At 56.0% G+C, this 14,242-nt stretch overlaps 1 protein-coding gene across 5 annotated transcripts in view; it reads left to right on the forward strand.

The window, feature by feature from the left end:
* The window catches only part of KIFC3 (kinesin family member C3), a 39,598-nt gene that overhangs the window by 22,191 nt on the left and 3,165 nt on the right, over positions 1 to 14,242 (forward strand). For all 5 annotated transcript variants that reach the window (XM_030298435.2, XM_030298434.2, XM_030298436.2 and 2 more), the window contains 10 exons: positions 5,461 to 5,526; positions 6,054 to 6,197; positions 6,335 to 6,574; positions 7,099 to 7,272; positions 7,987 to 8,134; positions 8,216 to 8,346; positions 9,504 to 9,615; positions 10,846 to 11,027; positions 11,838 to 11,942; positions 13,647 to 13,777. In XM_030298435.2, the coding sequence (XP_030154295.1) occupies positions 5,461 to 5,526; positions 6,054 to 6,197; positions 6,335 to 6,574; positions 7,099 to 7,272; positions 7,987 to 8,134; positions 8,216 to 8,346; positions 9,504 to 9,615; positions 10,846 to 11,027; positions 11,838 to 11,942; positions 13,647 to 13,777 (1,433 nt within the window). The remainder of the gene's footprint in view (positions 1 to 5,460; positions 5,527 to 6,053; positions 6,198 to 6,334; positions 6,575 to 7,098; positions 7,273 to 7,986; positions 8,135 to 8,215; positions 8,347 to 9,503; positions 9,616 to 10,845; positions 11,028 to 11,837; positions 11,943 to 13,646; positions 13,778 to 14,242) is intronic.

Below are 14,242 nucleotides of genomic sequence, written 5' to 3' on the forward strand. Positions count from 1 at the left end.
TGTGGATGGTATCTTTTGATACACAAAAGGTTTTATTTATTTTGATGAAGCTTAATTTATCTATTTTGTCTTTTGTTGCCTGTGCTGTTGGTGTCCGATCTCAGAAAGCACTGCCAAATCCAGTGCCATGAAGGTTTTCCCCTATGTTTATAGTTTTGGTTTTCACGTTTAGGTCTTTGATCTATTCTGAGTTAACTTTGTCTGTGGTGTAAGGCAAGGGTCCAATCTCATTCTTTTGCATGTGGATGTCCAGTTTTCCTGGCACTATTTGTTGAAAAGACTGTCCTTTCCCCCTGGAATGGTCTTGGCACCCATGTCAAAAATCAATTGACCACACATGTGAGGGTTTGTTTCTGGGTTCTCTATTCTAGTCTGTTGATCTGTATGTCAGTCTTTATGCCAGTACTTTATTGTTTTCATTGCTGTAGCTTTGTAGTAACTTTTGAGATCAGGAAGTGTGCAACCTCTCACTTTCTCTTCTTTTGCAATTATGTTTTGGCTATTTGGGGTTCTTTGAGATTTCATATGAATTTTAGGGTGGATTTTTCTATTTCTGCAAAAAATGCCATTGGAATTTTGATGTGGATTGCATTAAATCTGAAGAACGCTTTGGGTAGTATTGATATCTTAGCAATATGTCAATCCATAACCTGGGATGTCTTTTCATTTATCAGTGCCTTCTTTAATTTATTGAGCAATATTTTATAGTTTTCAATGTACAGATCTTTTGCCTTCTTAAGTTTATTCCTAAGTATTTTATTCTTTCTGATGCAATTGTAAATGGAATTGTTTTCTAAATTTCCTTTTTTGGATTGTCCATTGATATTGTGTAGAAGCACAACAGATTTTTACGTAATGATTTTGTATCCTGTGACTTTGCTGAGTTTATTAGTTCTAATTGGCCTCCTTTTTTACTGATCAGATTCGTTGCCAATTTTTATTTTTATTATATTTATTTAATTTTTTAAAATATAATTTATTGTCAAGTTAGCTAATGTGCAGTGTATACAGTATGCCCTTGGCTTTGGGAGTAGATTCCCATGATTCATCGCTTACATACAACACTCATTGCTCATCTCAACAAGTGTCCTCCTCAATGCCCATCACCCATTACCCCCCCCACCCCTCTATCAACCCTCAGTTTGTTCTCTGTATTTAAGAGTCTCTTATGTTGCCTACCTCTCTGTTTGAAACTATTTTTTCCCCTTCCCTTCCCCCATGGTCTTCTGTTAAGTTTCTCAAATTACACATATGAGTGAAAACATATATCTTTCTCTGACTGACTTATTTCACTCAGCATAGTACCCTCTAGTTCCATCCACATTGTTGCAAATGGCAGGATTTCATTCTTTCTTATTGCCAAGTAGTATTCCATTGTGTGTATACACACACACACACACACACACACACACCACATCTTTTTTTATCCATTTATTGGTTGATGGACACTTGGGCTCTTCCCATACTTTGGCTATTGTTGATGGTGCTGCTGTAAACATTGGAGTACATGTGCCCCTAGGAATCAGCACTCCTGTATCCTTTGGATAAATTCCTAGTAGTGCTATTGCTGGGTCGTAGGGTAATTCTAGTTTTAATTTTTTGAGGAACCTCCACACTGTTTTCCAGAGCCAGTTGCCTATTTTTAAACCTTAGTTAAGTTCACATAAAGATCTGGAATTCCTATTTTGTCAGAATATATTGGAAGACGTGGCACCTCTGGCCCGACAGTCCCACGTGGCACCCACATGCCTGGAGCCTTGTAGCAGCTCCTTCCTTTGGCAGAAGTGAGTGTCCTCCTGCTGGTGCCCAGTGGTGCCCTAGCCTCTAGCACCCCTCCTGGCCCCACCCTGCCTGACAGCCTCACTCACAGACCCTGCTCTACCCAGCCCCTTGTGCACTCATTCTTCCTACATGTGTTTACAGAGCACCTGCTATCAGGCACTGTCCTAGGCACTGGGAATTCGGCATCCACATGACAGACAGATATCTCTGCTCTCACGGGCCTTTATTCTAACAATAGAACTCGCTGTGTGCTGGGGTCTGTCCTAAGCGCTTTACTTACGTTATCTCATTTAATCTCACTTAATGCCCAGGACATCCTTGTAGGGGTAGCCTCACTGTCCTGATGAGGAAAGCAAGAGGCATGGTGAAGTTGAGACTTTTCCAAGATTATCCAGCGAGTAGGGTGATGTCTATATTAGAAAGCTGGGCAGTCAGGCCTGAGAACCCCTGTGCCCGACTGCCCCTCAGTGGCAGAAGGACCTGAATGTGAAAACTTGGCAGTGGGCAGGGCAGGGTGGATGGGGCCCGATGGGCACAGTCAGTCATGTAGCCATATGTCCTGAGAGGGGGAGTGTGTTGGTGACGGGATGGGGTGCTTCCGGGGGCCTCTGTTTCCTCAGGGTGTTCTGGGTCCCGGGACCTCTTGCCTTTTCAGCTCAGCAACGCCTTGGTCTCGCCACTGGGAGAGCCCTCTTTTCCTCAGAGGACAGACAGCTGGTGATCAAGAGCCAGGCTTGGTGGGAGGTGGGGAGGTAATCAGCAGGTTGTCTCCACTGATGGGAGCAGACAGCTGAGAACACAGACCTGCGCAGGGCAGCCCCACCCTCTACTGGACCCACTTCTGCTGAGAGATGGAAATGTGGGTTTGTGTCAGATGGGCCCCGGCTCCCCGCTCCCACTGAGGCCCTGTGCACCAGGCCCATGACCCAGTTTCTCCGGCTGACAAGGAGCCTGGGCCTGGGAAGGGACGTTGCACAAATCTAGCCTGGTCCCTTGGTCAGCCCTGGGGTTGACATCATACCCTCCTGGGCACCAGCACAGCAGCCTGCCGGGGACCTGCTTCCCCTTCGGCCTGGCTCTTTGCCCTCAGGAGTGTGCATGCCGCTTGTCTGCTGTCACTTCTAGTGTTCATTGGGTGTCTACTGCGTGCTGGTCACCTGCCGGGGTCGGGGCTTATGATGAGTAATAGAGAAGGTCCCTCCCCTCTTTGCGGATAGATGCCAGCACGATTGCTGACTCAGAGCCCGGGCGGGTGTGGACAGGATGCCTCTGGGGGCTCTCTCCTGTGGAAGGCCTTCCTCGCTGGTCCGGTTCACCCTTAGCACCCCGCTCTCTGCTCTCACCGCTCCTGAAATAGACCCCTCTGGGTAGAGGGCAATGGCCCCACTCCTGAGCAGCACACATCCTGACTTCTCAGCCCCAAATGCAGCTGGCCTGCCGGGGCACGGTCACCATGCACCACAGCGGTGACTGGTGCCTGACAGGCCACACTGCTGTGTTGGTGGGCCATGTCCCCCGCTGTCTGAGACAAGCCAGGAGATGACTGTCTGACATCTCTGACAAAGGGAGTCTTTTATAGCCTCTTCCTCAACCCCTCACCCTCACCCCAGCCTGCCCCATTTTGTAGCCACCTCCTTTTGGGGCACCCCTCAGAAATTCCAGGTAGAGCCTGGGAGTGCCCAGAGTTCTGATTGTGATGCAAGAAAGGAGCAGGAGCCTGGGCTACAGGCAGGTGGCAGGCAGGCGTCCTGACCCCGCAAGTAAGCACTTGGAAAACCCCATTCTCGCTGCATCTGGGGCTGAGTGCTGGTGGCGAGGTCCCAGCACACCCAGCCCGGTGCTGAGGAAGCAGCCTGTCTGAGGCACCTGTTCAGTGCAAGTGGATCTTCCTGGGGTGCTTTCTGAGGGAAGGAAGGGGGGGTGGGGGGACTCAACCTTTCAAAAGGAGGTAGACCCACCTATATCAGGATGGGGGGAGTGTGTATGAGAGGAGTACGTATTCTTTGAGGCTTACAAGTTACTGAAAAGCATAAAGAATTTGGCAGAATTCTACAGCCCAGAGACTTCTGCTCCTTGGTGTTACATTCGCAATTTTGTTTTCAGACTTTTGACTTAACTATGTTCGGGAGCCTTTCTCCAAGTCACTTAAAACTTCTGCTAACCCTAACCGTGACGACTATGCACTAGTCTGCGTGTACATACGCCATAACTTGCGTAACCATCCCCTTAATGCTGGGGATTCACGCTAGTCCCGATTTCACCACCAAGGAATGAAAGGCTGCCTTCTGTGAGGTGTCCCTCACTCCCCTCTAAGGCCGGGGGATCTGAGTGCTCCTCCCACCAGGGTCTCAGCAAAAGGGGGCATCGGAGGTGGCACAGGCCTGGTCTGCATGCTGCCCATGCTACTCACACACTGTTGATGACATCTCAGCCATGTAAAGTGGGGAGATTTGACATATCCCCAAATCCCAACATCTGGCCTGTCTTGAAAGGTCAGACGTTTGGAGACGTGGGCCTGCATGTCTCTGGCCGCGGCCTGCAGGGAGTGCATTGTGGCTGCCTCCTAGGGGTGGATAGCAGGTGTCCAATCCTGCACTGCCCCTCGCCTGCCTTACCTGGCCCTGGCTGGCCCCTGCAGGCAGGGGACTTTGTCACCTGTCACTTAGTAATAAGAACCTAGCGCTTCGTGGTCCGCTTGTGTAAAACCCACCTCTCCTAAGCCCCCGCCGAGTGAGTCTGACTCTTACTGTGCCTTCTCAAGGTGAGGTATGGTAGGGTATGGTCCTCATAGAATGTTCTGCAAGAAAACCGCCAAACATGCTCTAATGAATGCTGGTGCCAAAGTCATTGGCTGCATTTGCAGTTATCTCCCGAGAGGTTCCTGCAGGTGGGCTGATAGAGAACCAGGGTTTGGGGCCTGCAAGGAGGATGGCCAGCGGGGGGACAGCTCTAGGGGAGGGTCGCCATCCTGGGATGTGCACTCTCGGAACTGGCATCGTGCTTGCCCCCGCCCTGGGCTCTGGCTGAGCCAGGCCACCCTTGCCTCCTCACAGAGCGTGCACCCCTCCTCTTTCTAATAGCCTCTGCTGGCCATGGCTCTCCAGCAAGACAGGCTGGGAGCTGGGGTGGACACAGGTCTGAGATGTGCCCTGGTCACTGACAGACCTGTCTCCACAGGCAGATTGACCAGGAACCACTTGAAGTGGAAAAATTTAGGACTTGGGCAAGGACTGATCCAGGTTTTGTAGTGCCTAGAGTTTATACAATTTGGAAGCCTTTTCAAGGAAAAAAGAAAAAAAAAAAATATATATATATATATATATATATATAATTACAAATACCTAAGTAGACGCAGGGGCTGATGCAAGGCAGGCGTCCTGAGGTCAGCCTTCTGAGTCTCCCAGGGAGCTGCCTCTGGCGTGGGCTTGGTGGTACACGGGTCACCTCTGCTTTGCTTGCTCCCCAGACTTTTCCTGAGAGCCCAGGCTACCTGGGTCTTGAAGTGGGAGAGGGTGCTGAAGGCTATTGGGATGGGGCAGGTGTGTGTCACCTGGAGTCCCAGGTGTGGCCTGATGCTTGAACACAGGGAGGGCTGGGGCTGAGAGATCAGGCCTGGGTGTGGGCTGGAGGTGAGGAACAAGGCTCACCGTGACCGTGACTGTGGCTTTGTGCTGGCAGGTGGAAAACCTGAAGGAGAAGCTCATTAGCCAAGCCCAGGAAGTGAGCCGCCTTCGATCAGAGCTGGTGAGGCTCAACACTGCCATCCTAAGGTGGGCGGGGGAGGCGGGGGTTGGCCAGGTCTCATGCAGACTGACCCTTCCAGATGGGATGTGTGACCCCATCTCTCCAGGGCCCTCACGTCCAGCCCAAGCCGGGGCTGCCCGTGTGCCCATCAGACTGCCATCCTGCCTGGGAGACGCTCCCTGAATACTTGTCTCCACTCACTAGGTCCTCAGAGGTCATGTGACCCCCAAAGGGAGGGAGGTTAATTCTCGTTTGCTGATGTAAAATAGGAGTGTGATCTCTGTGTATAAATACGACTTTCTTGTTACTTTCACACTCAGGAAAATAGAATGAACAGGGCGGGGTGAAGTCCGTCCCTCCAGCTCCCCTTTCCTCCTGTCTTCTCATTTCCCTCTGGAGCTCCTGCTCTCTTCCCTCCCTCTCCGCCTTTCTCTTTCCCTCTCCTTCTCCCCACCTGTCTCCTCTCTCCCCTGCCCTGGTAACCCTCTCCACCTCACATGCGTCCCCTGTGCTCCGGCCGTCTACAGGGAGGCACGGACTTGGAGAAACACCGGGACCTGCTGATGGTGGAGAATGAACGGCTGAGGCAGGAGATGCGGCGCTTCGAGGCAGAGCTGCAGGAGCTGCGGGCCAAGCCGGTGGCCCCCTGCACGGGCTGCGAGCACAGCCAGGTGAGCGGGCTGGCCCCGGCCCCACCCGGTCCCAGAGGGCTCAGTCCCCAACGGTGACCCAGTTCCTCACAGTGACCCCTGCCCGCTTGTCTGTCCTTCCCTGGGTCCCGGCGTCGCTCGCCACCGCCTGCCTGCAGGAGAGCGCCCAGCTCCGGGACAAGCTGTCACAGCTGCAGCTGGAGGTGGTGGAGAACAAGGGCATGCTGTCGGAGCTGAACCTGGAGGTGCAGCAGAAGACCGACCGGCTGGCGGAGGTCGAGCTGCGGCTCAAGGACTGCCTGGCCGAGAAGGCGCAGGAGGAGGAGCGGCTGAGCCGACGCCTCCGGGACAGCCACGAGACCATCGCCAGCCTGCGGGCCCAGTCGCAGCCAATCAAGGTGAGCCGTGGCCACGTGCAGGGCCTTGGGAGCCTCCTCTCCATCCCGCGCCCAGGGCGGGGCCTCCCGGAGGAAGGGCTTAAGCGTCTTGGTGAATGAGGAGGGGCAAGTGGTTGAAGGAATCATTGCAGGTCTGCCCTTAGTCTTGCCCCTTCCTCTCCTTGCTGTCCAGGGCCAGGCGCGTAGCAGGCATCTGGCAACTGAGGCTTGAGGTGCCCGTGCGTGCCAGGCATGGATGTGACGCACCGCGAGGTTCTACCTTCATCTTTGCCCTTCTTGTCTGTCCTGTGCCCAGGCTGGGGCCACAGCCAGGCTCTTGGTGGGCTAATTAGATGAGAGCATTCCAGGAGGCCCTTGCAGCATCCTGGAAAGCCAGTACCTCGAGGCCTCTCTAGTTTTTTCTGGGGGCTCTTGGCGGGATGTCCCTGAAGGTCCCTTCCCAAGGCCAGCCGCGTCTCAGGACCCCCGGGTGAGGTCGAGGCACCAACGCGCCGCCACGCGCCCGTCCCTCCTTCCCCTCACAGTATGTCATCAAGACCGTGGAAGTGGAGTCGTCCAAGACCAAGCAGGCCCTCAGCGAGTCCCAGGCCCGGAACCAGCACCTGCAGGAGCAGGTGGCCATGCAGAGGCAGGTGCTGAAGGAGATGGAGCAGCAGCTGCAGAGCTCGCACCAGCTGACCGCGCAGCTCCGGGCGCAGGTGCATGGGCTGCGGGGGCGCGCGTAGCTGTGGGAGAGCATGCGCACGCCCGGCTGGAGAGAGCATGCGCACGCCCGGCTGGAGAGAGCATGCGCACGCCCGGCTGGAAAGCCAGAGGCGGGCCTTCAACACAGTATGGCGGGTTAGCCCTCCGGGGTGCGACGTGCCTGGGTTCCGGTCCCTTCTCTCCCTGCTGGCTGCATGACCAAGGCCAAGTTTTGTTAGTGTCTGTTTCCTCATCTGTAAAATGATGTGATCGCAGAACTCCCCTCCCAGTGGGGCTCAGGGACATAATCATTAAAGGTTCCTCACACAGGGTCTAGCGCACATGTTCTTAGAAAGGAACCCTGGTCACTACTGTATAACAAGTGCTCTCCCCTGCCCTCCTGGGGCCTGTAGCTTGTGCACCTGTTACGTGCCAGGACCCAGGCTGGTGCCGGGGGTAACGCAAGGAAGTAGCTGCACAGAGCTCCCAGACCTTTCCAGGAGCGAGATGGCCATATACCCTTCTCCTGTGTGTGTGTGTGTGTGTGTGTGTGTGTGTGTGTGTCTGTGTATGTGTCTGTGTGTGTGTCTATGTGTACATGTAGGGGTCAGTGTTTGCTCACGTGGGCTGTGGGGTAGGTGAGGGGCTTCTTTCTGGCTCTCCCCCCCCCCCCCCCGAGCTTCTCTCCCCCCGACACACATTGAGCTGCTTCTGGTCTTGGCCATCAGATCGCCATGTACGAGTCAGAGCTGGAGCGGGCACACGGGCAGATGCTGGAGGAGATGCAGTCCCTGGAGGAGGACAAGAACCGGGCCATCGAGGAGGCCTTTGCCAGAGCCCAGGTGGAGATGAAGGCTGTGCATGAGAACCTGGCAGGTGAGCCGGCTGGCCGGGCCCTGGCCTGCCCCGTGCCGTAGCCCCTCCCCCTGTCCACTTTATACCTCTGTGTCCCCATAGGTGTCCGGACAAACCTGCTGACGCTGCAGCCAGCGCTGCGGACCCTCACCAACGACTACAATGGGCTCAAGCGGCAGGTGCGTGGCTTCCCCCTGCTCCTGCAGGAGGCTCTCAAGAGCGTCAAGGCCGAGGTGAGTGCAGCTCATGGCTGAGGGGACGGGGGAGGCTGGGAGAGGCCCTGGAGCCCAGGGCTCCATTCCAAAATGCGGTGAAGCCCCCCAGACAGTAGCCCCCCTGCCTCACCCACACACTGCCACCCCCAGACCCTGTTTGAAAAACACACTGGTCAGGGGCAGGTATTTGGGTATTTGACTTATTGTGATGCTTTAAATCAAACATATTACATGTATTCTTATATCTCAAACATGCTGCACATATTCTTATATCTGTTAGTTTTGATTTTTTTAAGCTATACTTGTACAGTATGAGAATAGCCAGCGTCTCTTAAGTGCCTCCTACGTGCTAAGCCTTTTATAGCTGTCAGCTCCTTGAATCTGTACAACAGTCCTGCAGGGTAGAGAGACTGATATATTTTGGGAATAGAAAATAGTTCTCTTTCTGTGAAAAAAATTATGTCAATGATACATGGACGTGGTAGAAAGTTCAAACTATGCAGAAGAGCATCAGAAGAAAAGGAAGGGCCTCTCTCTGCCACCCTGGCCTGCTCCCCAGAGGCGGATGTCTGTCAGAATTTACCCCCCGAGCGTTCTGAGCATGATGAAGCCTGTTGATGTATTTGCGTGCATGTGCACACTTCCCTTTTTACCCAACGAAGGGCAACATATGCACGCGCGGTCTGCATTTTGGTCCTTTCCCTCATGAAGTGTAACGTGGAGGTCCGTACCTACCAAGTCCTACAGATCTGCGAATTAGATGGTGTTCTCCCCAGTTTACAGAGGAGAAGAAAGAGGCTTGACGACTGAGATGGTTGCCTTAGGTCCCCCCAGCTACTTGAGATGAGGGTAGAGCTGGAGTATGGGTCCAGCTGAATCTTGTTGTAGTCAAGTGCTAGTGCTGTGAAGTGAGGGCTGAGTCCTGCTGTTTGCTCATCAGCAGAGCAATAAGCCTCGTTGAGACTCAGTTTATTCCTCTGTAAAATGGGCCTAGCAGCAGTACATGCCCACAGGGGCTATTGGATAGAGTTGGCCTGTGACAGCAGACCTCAAGTACTCCGCCCAGGGTGGGAGGCAGTGAGCAGCTGCTGGGGTGGGGGTGGGGAGGTGGCAGGCAGCGTGGTAAGCCAGGTCAGTGGAGCCAGCCCGTGACAGCGCTGCGCACCCCCCACCAGATCGGCCAAGCCATCGAGGAGGTCAACAGCAACAACCAGGAGCTCCTGCGCAAGTACCGCCGGGAGCTGCAGCTGCGCAAGAAGTGCCACAATGAGCTCGTGCGGCTGAAAGGTGACCGCGGGGGGTTCTGGGGGGCCAGGGGTCCCAAGCTGGCTCGGAGGTGATGCAGCCCTTCCCCCCAGCCCAGCACCACTCCTTGGAGCTGTGCCCTGCCACCGAGGGGCTGCTGTAGCTCCGTCTTTGTAGATCCGGAAACCCAGAGAAGTCGGGGAGCTTGCTCAAACCCGCGTGGCTAGTAAACGGTCTGCCCTGGATCTGGACTTGGATCCGTCCAACTCTGAAGCCCTCACCCCAGTGCCCATGGCAGGTGACCCCTGGGCCCCGAGGGGGCCGGGTGGGCTATTGAGGCACTGGGTGGGGTGGCTGGTATGCCGCTTGTTCTGACCAACGGCCTGGCCAAGCTTGAGGGTACCTGTTTGCTACACAAAGGTCTAGGGAGTGCTTGCCATGTGCCAGGTGCTGTTCCAGACACTGAGACATGGCCGTGAGCCCACACGGATGCTGTCGCTGGCCTCACGGTGCTCGCTTCAGCTGGGGCAGCAGTGATCGTTAATCACCCAGAGAACCTCAACACTGCCCCTGTTACCGGGGCTGGGGAGGGGCTCTCAGAGCCCCTTAGTGTCTGACAGTCGAGCGTGTCAGTGGGCTTCCCGGAGGAGGTGCAGCCAGACCTTGGACCTGGATGGTGAGGTGGAGTGTACAGGTGAAGGTGAAGGTGAAGATTCTGGCTGTAGTGGGGAGTTTGTTCTTCATTCCACTGAGATCCCACTGAAGGGCTTGAAGCGATCAGATCTATGTGCCCACACACCCCAGGGCTGCCTCGTTGCCTGGTTCTATCTGCCTATCTGATTCCCAAGCCCTGTCCTGGCATCCATGGTATCCTTTTAGAATGACAGAATAAGTCTCTTGGCTTACTGGGACCCAAGCCCTATCGTATAGAGAAAACTGAAGTCCAGACACATAGAGAGAGCGTCCATTTGGTATCCCACCCAGACTGGGCGCAGGGCCTGAGCCCCACAACTGACCTTTCCTCCCTGTCCCCAGTGTGAAGCTCCCACTCTCAGCTGGCTTGCCCAGGAAGAAAGGGTACTGATACTTGAATTCATGATAGTGTGAGTGACTGATCACAGCTTTGTGGGCTACCTTTCCTTGGGGGGCCTTGCTTAGAAGGCAGCAGGTTCCTGAGCCGCTGGGTTGCTCAGGACACCAGAGGATGCCAGTGTAGAGGCAGTCTGATCTTGACCCAGCCTGTACCCTTCTCTCCTCCCCCACACAATCCAGGGAATATCCGGGTGATTGCTCGTGTCAGGCCAGTCACCAAAGAGGACGGAGAAGGACCCGAAGCGACCAATGCTGTGACCTTCGATGCTGACGATGACTCCATCATCCACCTACTGCACAAAGGAAAGCCTGTGTCCTTTGAGCTGGACAAGGTCTTCTCCCCGCGGGCCTCACAGCAGGACGTGAGTGTGGCCCTGTGGGGAAAGGGACAGAGCAGTGGAGGGTGGGGGGGCACACAGGGAGAGATGATGGGAGCATGGACCGAAAGAAGTATAAGAGTGGGGAAGACACGATGGGGAGGCGTGGGGCACTGGGATGCCTTGCTCCCTCCACTGGAGGAGAGAAGAGGGTGGGAAGCTAAGATTGAAGCCTCTGCAGGGAGGGAGATTCATGCACAGCCTGTGGCACCTACGTGGCCCCGCCCAACCACAGGACCCTGGCGGGCGTTGCTTCTCCAGCCGGGAGCACTTATGTAGGTCTGCCTAGGGACTCCCCCGCTGCTCCTTGGCCCCACTATGGAACCCTTGGCCTGTGAGAGCCATGTGGTCTCAGCATCCTTCTTTTCTCATCTCTGCCCTGGCTGACCGGCCAGGACTGTCTTGCCTGTGCCCTCCTGTCCCTGTGCTGGGCTTTACCTTTGCCCCACCCTGTCTGCTGGTGTACAGGCAGGCTCTGGGTGCCGGGCACACGCTGGCCTCTGCCTTCAACTCACTGAGCACTCCTTTGGTGCCGGAGAAGTAGAGGCGGGGGCCCCTGAGCTCCAGGGCTGGGCAGCAGGTACTGCCCTGTCTTCCCTTCAGTCTTGGCAGCTCGACTGATGCCTATTGTAAGTGACTTATTAGTCAGAAATTCTTCCACAGTGAGCCACTCGCCAGTAACAATATGCGTTGTACTGTTACTGAAGGAGAGAGTGGTCAGGGGAGGTGGCTGGACTTGGAAATGGTGGGTGACCCGGGGGGGCTTGCAATCTCCATCCCATGTCACCTCCCCAGGTGTTCCAGGAGGTACAAGCCCTGATCACCTCCTGTATTGACGGCTTCAACGTCTGCATCTTTGCCTATGGCCAGACAGGTGCCGGCAAGACCTACACGATGGAGGTGGGTACCCGCTGCACGGGGCAGGGGCTCGGTGAGGACCCCACCCTGTCGCTGTCCTTGTGTCTGTGGGTTTTGTTTGGTACAGGAGCAGAGCTGGTGGTTATCTGTGTTAGCCTAGGGCACCAGGCCTGAAGAGAGGGGCACCTTGCTCAGGTGGACTTGGGATGGACCCCTGTGGTTCTGGAGGGGCAGGTGTAATGCCCACAAGCTCTGGCACCAGAGGGGTCTCTGCCTGAGGTTAGAGCCCAGGGCAGACCACCTCTGCATCTCCCCGGATGGACCTTTGTTTCACCCATGTGCATTTATTGGGATCCTGCCATATGGCTGCCCTATGCTGGGCCCTGGGGTATGGGGATGGAGGAGGGCAGTCTCTGCTGCTGGGGCCAAGCCCACTCTGGGAAGGGCAGCGGGAGATGGGAGCTTTGAGGGGAGGAAGAATCTCAACCAGAGGTAAAAATGGAAGGCCGCCCTTGGGGGTTTCTTTGGTTTGTTAGCATGTGCCTGGCTCTTGAGAGGGTGCTGTGTGGTTCTCTGGGAAGGGGTGAGGACAGGCGTCCCAGTGTCTGAGGAGGGGGGTGAGAAGGCTAGACAGGCACCTTTAGGTGACAGGCTGTCATCATGGCTCTTTCCTTCCAGTCTGGGCCCCACTGTTGCCCTCGTTCTGGGATTCGTGAAGACTGGTTAGTGGGGGCCAGGCCAAGCAAGGTGGGGGAGCGAGGGTGTTGGGGGGGCTCCTAACCCTATCTTGGGTGCTCAGAGTTGGGGTGACCCCCAGGAACATCTCTCCTCCAGCAGTGCCTGCCAAGGCCCATGTATATCAGGTGCCGTTCTGGGCGCTGGGCACAGTTTGGCCACAGAGTGTCTGCTCCCGGGAGCCAGCTCAGCGGTGGGGAGGCTTCAGTGCTCACAGCACATCGAGCTGTGTGTCCTGGCAGATGCCAGGGAGAAAACTTAAAGCTGACTATGAGGAATCAGCAGTGAGGGAGGGATCAGATCAGGTGTTGGTGGGGAAGATAAAGCCATCTCCCCAGGAGGCGGCATTGGAGCCAGCCATGGGGGTGTGTGGGGAAGAGCATTCAGGGACCAGGAACAGCAGGGCTGAGGCCGCGAGGCTGGAACATGCTAAGGGTACTGAGGCCTGGCAAGGAGGCCTGAGCAACAGATGGGAAGGGGCGTGGGTGGGCTACTTAAGGGGAGGTGACCGCTCAGGTGAAGACTCCAGATTTCTTTCTAGAAGGGCCAGCCAGCCCATCTGGCCTCAGGGCACACATGTCTCTGCTTGTGCCCCCCTTCTGCCACCCACAGAGCCCAGCTCGTGGCTTCCCTGATGTGAGCCACCCTCTAGGCGGTGGCACGGAGGTCATAGGTTCCCAGTGCTCCCTCCCAGGTGGCCCCCCAGGACCAGGTGTGCACCTGGTGCTCAGTGGCCCCTTGTGCAGGGCCGCGTCGGGTGCTTCACCCAGTCCTCTGCTTTACGTCTCAGGCTGGTCCTGACAGGGCAGTACCGTGGAAAGGTGGGGAAACTGAGGCCCAAGGCGATGAAGTTGCTTGCAGCTAGTGGAGGGCGTTTTGGGGCGGACCACTAGGCACGGACAGGGAGGCTGGCCCGTGGGGTCGCCATAGACACCACATGGGCATCTGCACGGCCCCCCCCCTTGTGGTGGGGAGAGGCCTGGCTCACTGGGGCCCTGCTTCTGCCCCCAGGGGACCCCCGAGAACCCAGGCATCAACCAGCGGGCCCTGCAGCTGCTCTTCTCCGAGGTGCAGGAGAAGGCGTCCGACTGGGACTACACCATCACCGTCAGCGCTGCCGAGATCTACAACGAGGTCCTCAGGTGGGCGGTTCTGGCGCGGGGCATGGCCTGCCCGGTGGCTTTGTGGTCCGCGGGGCCATGCAGGGCTGTGTGTGACGAATGTCGGAGTCGGGGCTACATGTCCGGATCAGCCCAGGGATCGGGTGGTCCCCGGCCCCCGCCCCACACCGGAGGCGGCAGGGAGAAGGCCTTGCTCTCAGTCCCCCCAGGATCCCTAGACCAGACCCAGGTGCTGCTTTTCCTGCTGAGTCTACCCAGTCTCCCTGCAGGCTGCACCAGGTGGTGATAAGTGAGAGTGAGGGACTTAGGGGTCCCTGCCCACAAGAGCTCCGTGCATCATGGGGGCGGGAGTAGTGCTACTACAAGACTGGGGGGAACATTTGGCCTCTGCCCCTCAGCAGACTGAGTGCAGGGGAGGAGCTGGAGGAGAGAGGGGCTTAGCCCTATGGTTAAGGAAGGCTTCCTCAGGGTGTGATGGGGGAGCGG

The sequence above is a fragment of the Lynx canadensis genome, chromosome E2 (genome assembly GCF_007474595.2).
Source record: "Lynx canadensis isolate LIC74 chromosome E2, mLynCan4.pri.v2, whole genome shotgun sequence".
Classification (NCBI taxonomy): domain Eukaryota; kingdom Metazoa; phylum Chordata; class Mammalia; order Carnivora; family Felidae; genus Lynx; species Lynx canadensis.